Raw genomic sequence first — 11886 nt, 5'->3', positions numbered from 1 at the left:
TCACTGCTGAGGTGGTCAGTGTAGAAAGTTTCAGGTCAGTCTGAAGCAGATGTTCACTGTAATGGTCTGCAATTGAGAACCATTGGATTGCAACATGATACAAAAGATCTACTTAGTTGAATGCCATGTTTAAGCCATCATCTTTCTGTCCTACTGCCTCCAGTATTCAAAATACCTGCTAAGAGGTTTTTACTTAGAAGGTAGCAGTGTTAAAACATTTCAATGTTTCAAATAATGCTTTAGGAAAATGTAGAAGTGTGCATAAAATATTATGGAATTTCAGCTGTTTAATGTTGCTTTATGATGTCAGTTACATTGTGCTCTATAATTAGACATTTATCGGCTCCTCTGAAATAAAGTCAGAATAAAGTTTGAATTACATTATGGGAAATGTAATAAAATATGTGAGATATGCTGATGCTTAGATAATTAAAATGACTGACCACTGGCACTTAGTAAACTATTCCCTCAAGATTTCTGTTCTTAGTGATTCAGTCAGATTTATTGACCAGTGATCCTATTAAATTTGAGTAGGGCACAAAGTAACACTTTTTGACTTTCTCAAATTGTGTAAATCCACTTCATGTTCAGAGTATAATTTCACACTTGTCTAGTACAAATATGTCGCTTTGTTTCATAAATAGTGTATACATTTTTCTTTATTTACCCTCAAAAATTGGAAGTGAAGTGTGACAACATGCCCCATAGGTGGGGTACATTGTAACAGCTGAGGGGCACCTTGTAACATGACCATATGACACCCTAAAATGTTATCTGATCTTATGAAAAAAAATATACAAGACAAACTAAAATATTTTGTCAATAAAATAATTATTTATTTTAAATAAAATAATGGCGTTTTTTAATAATTAAAAGTAATCTGATTTTTGAGTTTGACAATGAACATATTGCAACCATGCCTGCGGCCCACATATATGAGCCAAAATGCTTTACATGTCTTGAAATAATCATTTATTCACCTGTTTCTTGTCGTTTCTCGTTAAAATGTATTCAAGTAAATAGTGTGAATTACATCGCTAATGTCATAGAATAGCACGGCAGGGCAGATTGTAACGCAGTGTTACAACTTACCCCATCTGTGCAACTTTAATTTAAAACCGGTTAGTGTCTTCTGCTAGTTATCGAAGAATTAAAAACTGATCTAAACTGATAAATCACAGTTTGGAGATTAAAATAATAAAAGATTTGTCTCATTTTAAATTAGTAATAAAAACTGAGATGAAAATTTACTTAAGCCAGAAATTTCATTTTACTATGGTAAAATAAATGTTCAGCGATATCTTCAAAAGACTTTTGAATTTTGGCGCACTTTTTTCTGTTATATAATGTTGATATGGTAACTAGTAAATACTGTAAATTTGATTATGCTAGCATGTGTGGAAATATTTTTAAAAACGTGTGTTACAACTCCCCCGTTACTTTGTGCCCCGCGCTCCCCTACATGTAGGCTACACCAAAGCAAAGCGCAGATGTGCGGTACATTCATTTGAAATAGAATGCACATTCAAGGAAATACGGTGGAAAATTTTGACCAGTTACAGGTCTTCGATGTCCACCTTTCTCCCGAACTTTACGTTTGCTTTACGTTTCCGGTCTCAGGTGTTTCTTGTCACGTTAACGTATATTCCGATAATTTAACGTTAAACCTACGAAAATGATTTTTTTTAAACTACATAGGGCCATTTCGTGACTTTACAGTGTCGCAGTAATTCACCGGTCATAGTTTAACGAGTGGATAGATAGATAGATAGATGACATGAAGCGGCCCAAAGTAAATTGCATTGAAAACAGATGAGGGCACGCCTATAGCCACAGTTCCAGATCGGGGCAAAGTTAACAGGATTTTGCTCACAAAACGATAATTAAGTCGATCTTTTTTCCCAGTTTTAAACATGGATTTCTATGGAGACCGGAACACGACCACCTAAGCGGAAGTTACAGAGTCCATCATATAGCGGCCCTCGTCGATTAGGCCTACTCAGGAAAAAGGTGGATAGGCCAACTTAGATCCCCCCCGCACCCCGCTCAACCCCAGGCTATTAATGTGTATGGAGAATCACCAAGGTAAGCTTTTTACTCAACTAAACCCAGCCATTGGATGGGGGCTATTATAATGTCATAGCTTTTGTCATTAGGGGTTAATAACATTACGCAAGGCCTTATGTTATTATGCTAACAACAACATGAGTGCTTTACTAATCTTAAACTGCAAATGAGGTAACGACTAATGGTTGCCCTTTTGCACTCCAGAGCTTTAATCTTATTGATGTCGCAGGTTCTGGATCGCTTATGCAATTTTATTAAAACATGTTCAGTTTGGCCATGTTTTAAGGATGTTTTTTTTTTTTTAAATATATATTTTTACTTTAAAATAAGACAAAAAAAAGATAATTTAATAATAAATTAATAATAAAATAACTGAAGTAATACTGGTTTAGATTCTGAATGTGGTGAGAGAGACAGACTCTGGGTCATTCTCTAATATAAGTTTTTTCTTCCTGCTGTAAAACACTTAGGCAATCGATTTAAAATCAATCTTAATCCAAGTAAGCAATTGACATTCGCGTATATAAATGTTTATGTCAGGTGGACTGACATTAGTGGTCTGTGTTTCCTCTAATGCTGATGTCTGTCAGATTGCCAGATGGCTCAGGGAAAGAAAGGAGGGTGTTGGTTCTGATTTCAGCAGAAATCGTTCCAAGCTGTGCTGGATCAAGCGTTTCTTCCGGTCCTGTTGACCTATCAAATTCTGCTGAGAGACTTGCAGTTTAAAATAGATATAGGCATATTAGTTTCTCTCTTTGGCGTAAGATCAGCATTTCCATAGACAAATAGGTTCGTTAAAAAGGTCAGCAAAAGCAATTCTGATATTCAGTATATCATCGATAAATGTACAGAAGCATGTGAAACTGATTTTCCAAATGTCTTATTGTTCAGCAAACCACACAAGTAATGTAGTAAAAATTTAGTGATTATTTCAGCATAAAGAGGAAATAAAAATACATAATTTTAGTGTTAGACAACAGACAAGGTTTTTGAATGTTGAATCTTACACATAATTAAATTCAGTAATTACAGAATAGGCCATTTTTAAAGATTGTGAATAAAACTTTGAAAAGCACATTAAATACATAAATTCAAAGCATGATACATTCTTATTCAATTTCAATAGTGTTCAAAAGAATACAGTCAAAGGCAAAAGTTAAATTTAAAGAGTTTGTGAACCCCATTAAATGTCTTTTTTATCAGAAAAGCTTCTCTTATACTGTCACTAAAAATAAAAGCTATCGTTGAGCATTAAGCTTACACTAGCTTGGAGAAAATTATTTTACAGTTGAGAAAAGAAATAATGAATCAGCTAATCTAAATATTTACAACAAAAGCAGGATATCCAACAAAACTGTTTACAAAGATTAGTGTTACCTGATGAAACCTATAGGATATGGCATCATAACTGTATACATGGACACAAGGACAGACTTTACATTCATCCTGCAAGTGGGCCCAGAGAGATCTTTGGGAAAGCTTTTCTATTAATTTCTGTCATAGCAAAACTCATAAAAGGTGCAGTGCAACAACCAGTGCGTGAGAGAGACTCCATCTGAGGTGTCTTTAAACCACACAACATAAATGAATTACATATTTACAGTAAATGAGATAAGGCATTTGATGAATGTTTAACTCTACATAGCTTTTGAGAAAATGTAGCCTACAAATCACGAATGCAATGAGAAACCATCCAACCAGTCATCTGGTAGCATTGCTGGATTTCTACTACCAAGAATCCCTTAAAAAGTTTACCATGGTACCTGACAGTATTTATTACCAGAATGAAACCATGGAAATGCTAGTGCATAATAGTGAAGTTCCAGAAGTAAAAATCCCATTCATTTTCTCTGTAGGAGATTCATTTTGAAAGATAAATTATACACCTTTAAAGATGGACCTCCTGTGACCTACGAAGTTGTTAATCGATTGTTTATACTTTTGTGGAAGATGTCAGTCTGCATTCTTTCAGCTTATTTTTTTTATAATCCTGTTCAACAGTGAAATTTCTGGTGAAAAACTACACTGTCAAAGATTCTGCAAAGAAATCTTTACCAGTCACAGAATTGCGAGAAGCAAATCATTCCCATGAAGCACTACAAATAAAGCCAGTTTCTCTACATTCTTAAATGTGAATACAGCCTAATATGCATATTTTGCAATAAACAAAAAAATAAATGTTTCTCAATATAAAATCAACATCTTTGAGTCAACCATTTATATTTCTCTATCATTTTCAATACTTTATGGGACTGTAGTTAAAACTTGAGGACACAGTTTTGTACTTTTTTCTTTATAATTTAGTTTATAATGATGTGATTCACCTTGCAGCTGATTGGTTTGGCTCATGGCTTATAACTCTTAAATGAACACTTAAAAAACCTATGGGAAAAATGAATAGGAATACTTCTGGAACCAAAACCACTGAAAAAAGTGGGTGGACACGATTGCACTCTATATTATGAAATATCAGAGCGCTGAATACCACAACTGACCAATCAGAATCAAGCACTCCAGAGATCTGTGAAATAAATATCATCTTTTGAAACCATACAACACTAAACTGTAGTTACCATGGTAAATGTTTGTAGGGGAACCCAGATGGATCACTTCATACCAACAGTAATCGCTAAAAACATGTCCTCACACAAGGCTTTCATCACAACATTTGGTTTGCAGTTAATACTGTATATCACTGAAGAACATTGCAGGCATGTTCAATCATCTTTCATACTCTACAGCAGCCAATCAATCATGTGTCCTAAATGTAGCATAATCTACAGCTGCCTAAATCAAATCCCCACTAAAATAAGGGAGATCAGCCCAACCATTAAAGGACGCTGTGATGTTCTATCACTAAAGTAGTGTAAGTAGCCCTTGAGGTTCAGCCACTTCTATTGTGTTTGCTTTACCCCTGATTAATATAAAGAATAAAGACTGTGGTCTGCAGGCATCCTGCCCCGTCAAATGACGCAAATCTAACGGCGTCACAAGCAGATGCGTGGGTGTCACGCAGAGCTGCAGAGACAAAAAACACCATGCGTGCAGCAGTAGTATATAGAGTAGATTGCAAAGTGACCCTGTTAAAAGACATTCTGTGTGTATGCAATGATTGTAATCACAGCGTATCAATTTAATAATTAATGTTACATAAGAGTAAATAGACACTTAAAATCTTATCAAAGACTTCTGACCAGAATCTAATACAGAACAAAGTTAATACAAATTATTAGTACTTCTGCTATAATTACTTGTGCTCATTAAATGTAATTATTAATATTATTATTTGTGTTATTAATAATAATATAATTTTAAAAGCATACATTATATATAATGATATATTTCGATGCAGTAATTCAGTGTTTTTTCCCATTATGTTGCAGCGAGTAGAGCGACTGTCTGCTTACACAATGAGGCAAGATGCCAGGTGCAGGCTATATTCTCAGTGGTGATGTACGGTCCTGCTGGCTCACCCCGCGCGGTACAGCATAAATTTATCTGCCGAAGGAAAGGTTATTCTGCTCACTAAAGACATACAAGGATAGCCAGCATCACATCATCTTTCTCTCTCTACCTAGCCCAGAATCTTCCAGAATTAACCGGTTCAAGCCAAGAATAACAGTTTCCTGTGTTTTGCTGAAGTCCCCAAACGCACTCCTCTCAAACAAGGCTGAGCCACAGCCATTTGCTCAAAGAGAGAGAGAGAGGAAACGCAGAGGAGACAGGAAGTTTCCATGAGAGCAGTTGCACCAAATAACCAACCAAAAAGATTATGTGATACACTTCTACTCAGAACCAAATGAGTGATATTGGTTGTGCCTGAAACCTGAAAAAAAGCAGCGTTTGCAGGTAGCATACGGAGGTAGGAAGGCATTAGATGTTAGCATAACATCCTTTCTGTCTAACATGCCTTCATCTGGTTCGTTTTGAAGGTTTTTGATCCTATGTTGCCTGTGGTTTTCCATTATTCTATGCGTGTGGTTCAAGACTGAAAATGGTATCTGATGGAGTGGTTAATAATTTATGAATGTACATTCGTTATGTATGATTTTCTGGCAAGAATTAAGCATTTGTCGTCATTAAATATTTGTTTGGTTATCTCTCACAAGAATTAGTTCTAGATCATTAAACATGACAGTATGATGCTTTAGAAGCCGGTCTGAAAGCCTGGGAGGTCATTAACTGACAGGGACTTACATTTCGGACACAGCCATTTGCTTACGTATTTTAACTACATATTTGATGGCAATTTCAGTCGTGTACACTCAAACTAACCAGCAGTCTGCAGTGAATGAATTCACACAGGAAGAATTTCAAAATGTCCTCCGCCTGTCATTCATGAGCTGTAGTTTTAGATCTGTTGATGTCAAATACATTCTGAAGGAAATGCAAGTCAGATCCAGGTTGCTAAGCGACAGGGGGACGAGAGAGGCCCCAGATGGAACGTTGACGAAGAGAGATAAATCGCCACTTCTCTTCTCCATCCACACATGCTCAGTGGGCGTCCCAGATGTACTCATGAGGACCAAAGCGCATGTGCGCACCTCCTCGCAAGCCCCCAGTATATGTGCGCAAATCGTACAATCACAATCGCATACAATTCATCTGTCATTCACACCATGGATGATAACTACAGCAGGAACTATAACTATAAAGTTCACACTAGTCCGCACTACAACTGTAACAATACTGAATATTGTTGGAACCAATTTTTCCAGCTGATGAATGATAAAATCTTTGATAGCCAATCAGAATCCACCTGACATCAAAGAGTTGAGCATTCACAGTGGCAGACTACATAACTGCATCGCATGCTTATAACAACCAGAACGTTATCATCCATTGGTGTCGACGCTAATATGTGACCCTGGACCACAAAACCAGTCTTAAGTCGCTGGAGTATATTTGTAGCAATAGCCAAAAATACATTGAGTGGGTCAAAATGATCCATTTTTCCTTTATGCCAAAAATCATTAGAATATTAAGTAAAGATCATGAAGATATTTTGTACATTTCTTACCGTAAATATATCAAAACTTCATTTTTGATTAGTAATATGCATTGCTAAGAACTTCATTTGGACAACTTTAAAGGTGATTTTCTCAATATTTTGAATTTTTTGCACCCTCAGATTCCAGATTTTCAAATAGTTGTATCTCGGCCAAATATTGTCCGATCCTAACAAACCATACATCAATGGAAAGCTTATTTATCCAGCTTTCAGATGATGTATAAATCTCAATTTCGAAAAATTGACACTTAAGACTGGTTTTGTGGTCCAAGGTCACATATAGTTATTGTTATAGTTAACGTTCTTGGAGTGAAAGGCCTAAATCTGTCTCTGCAGAAGAAAGCTTTTCGTTTTGGACCAATCATAGGAAACCTGAGTGACTACTTCTGGAAGATTAGCACCCTGCTGTCTCCTGACATTCACACCATTCACGCACATGAAGCAACCCCAGGTACATTGAGTGTAACACATGCACAGAGCTCTAAACATCAGCAGAGTTCACACACATTGCAGAAAATAACCCAGTGTCTTGGGTTGTTCAAGCAGCAAATATGAGGCCTGCGCCATTTCAGTGGGCTCAAATGAAGCACCATCTGAGATCTCAGTTAACAATATATACAAACAAAGCAAAGGTTTCAGCATTTCCTGACTAATAGCGAGTAGAAAATGAGCCTCAGACATTCTTGGATGATGCTGTGACGTGTAACAGCGGTGAAAGACCGTCTTGCAGCAGATGTTTCACTATTTGAGTTTAACAGGCCAAGGGAGGCACGTTCTCAGCCCCAGCATGGAGGAGAAGACAATAGTGGGCCTGTGCCGCTTAAACCGCAATCCCTTTTTCAGCCGCTGTCCGTTTTCCGCCACATATAGTTCGCCCTGCTGGGCGGCAGCGGTGATGCGGGCCACCAGCTCCCCATGTTCCACCGCCTCCTGTTCGGAACGCACAAACACTTCTCTTAACTCCTCCAGCCGCTTCTCCATCTCCCTGATGACTCGTTGGCGCTCCTCCACCTCCAGGAGGCGTCGACGAGCTGCTTCGAACTCCATACTGGAGCTGGGGGTGACCAGCTTGGACGAGGGTGCCGTGGCGGCTGCAGAGGGCGGCTCGGAGCCTGCCTGTCCAGCAGGGACTCTCCGAAAGTCTCCCATGGAGATGGATCTCCGCTGAGAAGAGGAGGGAAGGAGGATGTTGGAAGAGGAAGCAGAAGGACGGACATTTGTTGTAGAAGGAACAGAAGATTCCTGTTCTCCATCGCTGTCAGAGTTCTCGTCCTCATGTTGGTGATTCTTCATGTTTGCGCACGGCAGCTGCAGTTGTTTTCTGTCGAGGTGCAAAGCGCTAGTACTATTCTGTTTGTGCTGCCTTTTCCGTCGAGGGAGAGAGAGCTCAAGCACCGTTTTGCTGCCTGTGAGACGCTCCATTCATTAATAAGACAGCAGCCACCAGCGCTGTTAGCTCACACTGGAAGAGACTCGTCACACTCTATTGGACAAAAGGACGCTGACTTTGCTGCAGCTGATTGGATGCTCGCCGTCTGTTTTCCTGCCCACTCAGCATCCCCTCTCTATCTCTCTTTTTCGCTCTCTGCTGTCCTCACAGATATCTACGTCAGCTCACGCAATAAAAAAAGCCAAAAAGTGGTTATTTTTCACCATCCTTGCTTGATCATACCCTGTTCCCTCCCTCTGTGTGTTGCCCATAGCAACACAGCTTTATATCAGATTTTGTAGGAAAGCAGAATGGACCGCCCACCCCACACACACTCATACACATTTCCCTCTCTTGTTCTCTTTGAAGTTATTCTATCTTTCTGCATCCCTCTCACTCTTTTCCTCCCCCGCTGAGGTCATAAATAGCCAGAGATGTAAGATCATTTGCAAATCCAACATTCCAGCATATGCTGTTGCCAAGCAACAGATCTTGACATTCATTAAACATAAGTTTTAAGTATATTCTTGTATTCAAATAACACATAACAATAAATGTGCTATTTGTTAGGAAATAATGTTCAAGCTAAAGCTGAAAAACACCAGCAAAACATGTAGGTGAAATATTTTTAATGAAGCTATATGGAATCAAAATTATGTAATACGGTATACCATCAAACTGTAATATTTTTTACTGTCAAATTCCACCCTCTGATTTTAGGCCAATAATTAATTTCTATAATTTCTATTATTAATTATATAATTATTTATATAACTAATTATTTCTACATTTCAAGTGGCAGATGGAATATAATGAATGCTACAGCATTCATCTAAAATAAATTCTAGTAAGAAGGGGTTTAAAAAATAGGTATGTTCAAATTGCTTAAGTAGGCACCAAATAGGTAATTCAAGATTTAAAAATGGAAATGTATTTATTTATAATTATGTCTGTTGCCATATTGGATCTTTCCTTTATACAACCCGAATTCCAGAAATGTTTTATTCATTTGAATAAAATGAAAACTAAAAGACATTCAAATCACATGAGCCAATATTTTATTCTCAATACAACATAGAGACCATAACAAATGTTTAAACGGAGAACTTTTACACTTTTATCCACCGAATCAGCTCATTTCAAATTTGATTCCTGCTACAGGTCTCAAAAAAGTTGGCACGGGGGCAACAAAGGACTGAAAAAGCAAGAAATTTTGAAAAGATTCAGCTAGGAGAACATTTTAGAGCAACATATGCTCCCCTCCAGACGACGTCTATTTCAAGGAAGGCCTTGTGTATTTCAGCAGGACAATGCAAAACCACATACTGCAGCTATTACAACAGCATGGCTTCATAGTAGAAGAGTCCGGGTGCTGAATTGGCCTGCCTGCAGTCCAGATCTTTCACCTATAGGAACATTTGGCGCATCATTAAACGAAAAATACATCAAAGACGACCACAAACTCTTTAGCAGCTGGAAACCTATATCAGGCAAGAATGGGACCAAATTCCAACACCAAAACTCCAGAAACTCATAACCTTTAATAATTGTAAAATTCCTCAGTTTAAACATTTGTTATGTTATCTATGTTCTATTGTGAATAAAATATTGGCTCCTGTGATTTGAAATTCTTTTAGTTTTCATTTTATTCAAATTTAAAAAATGTCCCAACATTTCTGGAATTCGGGTTGTATTTGCACTATATGTTTTGTGGTGTTTTCTATGTTTGAAAATAATAATAATAATAATAATAATAAAGCTGATGACTATTAGACACAATGAGCCGTTTGTAAATCAAAAATGTGTTTATGAGATATGGTTTACTGGCATTTTTGTCTTGCTCATTTTCATCCCTAAATAGTTTACAGCATTCATTTAAGAAAAATAGACAATTAGCTGAAATAATTTCAAATAAAGCAATATGGAATCAAATTATGTGATACGGTATACCATCAAATTGTAATTGTTGAAACTGTTATCATGAAACGTACAAACCGAACGGTTCACGGTATAACTGTACATCATGTCCATACCGTTATGCTGTGTAACCATAATATTTTTTTGAGATGGTTATTGTGAAAACATCATAACTTTGCAACCCTTCAAGGTATGATGATCTTAAATTTTCAGACCATGTTGCTTTTCTGTGGTATTGCATAAATGCAATGCAACCAGACTGATAATCTCACCTCTGCAAAAATTTCAGTTTTAAAATTATGTCAATTTCACCATGAAATCCAAACACTAAATGCCACATTGGTGCTTTTTGATGTAGCCTAACAAAGTCATATCTTCTTAATATCAGAAGGTATTCTGAAAGATATAAACAACTTGTATTAGCTAATAAAATAACTTGTATTAGCTAACGGAAATGTATTGGCTCTCATGCAATCATTGGCTTCCCACTGCTCCGGGTGTGTGTTCACAGTGTGTGTGTGTGTGTGTGTGTGTTCACTTGGATGGGTTAAATGCAGAGCACAAATTCCAAATATGGGTCACCGTACTTGGCCACACTTCACTTAATGAAATAAAAATGAAATAATTTTGATGTTACAGGCCAAACATTTATACTGCTTTTATTTTCTGTTTTAAATATTTTTTGAAAATTGCATGTATATGAAACCATGTCATCGGACTTCTCACAAAATGTTGTGTTAAAGGAATTTTTAGAAGACATGTCCTTCTAAGCCACTGTTGTCACTGATGGAACCTAGTTTCTCAGATCTCCCAAAAGCAAATAAAAGATTATCTACAAAACACAAAGATAATTGAAATAATAGTGCCCAAATACATTTCTGTATTTTGGCATGTCGAAGATAACTAATGCTACAGTAACTTACCTGACTATATCATGCATCAACTGAAGCATGGGCGGAGGATGGAATAGAACTGATGTGTGTGGACTTTATGAAAAACTCTCTCCATTTCCTCAGACCACCCACAACCTGACACCACATCATTATAACCAAGCTTAATGTGAAACCAGCCCCTATCCTTACAGTGATGCTGGGAAGAGACTGCGGCGGAAGTTTGGTCACATCTCAAGAACACTACAGATAATGGGAAAATCCAACATCTCCGGCTCAATACTGCTTCAAAACCACTGTAAATTAATAATTCAGATATTTCAAGGACATTGTGCATTTGAACTCCTCTTTGATACTTTGCATACTCATTTCAAAGACAAGAGAAAATCACTTAAAGATATTAGTGTTATCTGAACAGGCAATAAAAAAGTGTACCAGCCGGGAGAAGATATAACAGTTGTGAAGCAGCAATAGTGATGTGATGAGCCCCATATTTGTGGTTTGGCCAGTGAAAATAAACTGGGACCAGAGGTGTAAAAAGTACTCAAACATTTTACTCAAGTGAAAGTAAA

At 37.2% G+C, this 11886-nt stretch overlaps 1 protein-coding gene across 1 annotated transcript; it reads right to left on the bottom strand.

Moving 5' to 3' along the window:
* Positions 1-2971: 2971 nt before the first annotated feature.
* On the bottom strand, positions 2972-8848 carry LOC131522764 (uncharacterized). The gene has a single exon (XM_058748456.1). It carries the CDS (start codon positions 8498-8500, stop codon positions 7820-7822), a length of 681 nt encoding a protein of 226 aa, XP_058604439.1. The 5' UTR covers positions 8501-8848; the 3' UTR covers positions 2972-7819.
* Between the last annotated feature and the right edge of the window lie 3038 nt (positions 8849-11886).

Source organism: Onychostoma macrolepis, chromosome 17 (genome assembly GCF_012432095.1).
Source record: "Onychostoma macrolepis isolate SWU-2019 chromosome 17, ASM1243209v1, whole genome shotgun sequence".
Taxonomy (NCBI): Eukaryota; Metazoa; Chordata; class Actinopteri; order Cypriniformes; family Cyprinidae; genus Onychostoma; species Onychostoma macrolepis.
This window is presented reverse-complemented; position numbering and strand designations above follow the sequence as displayed.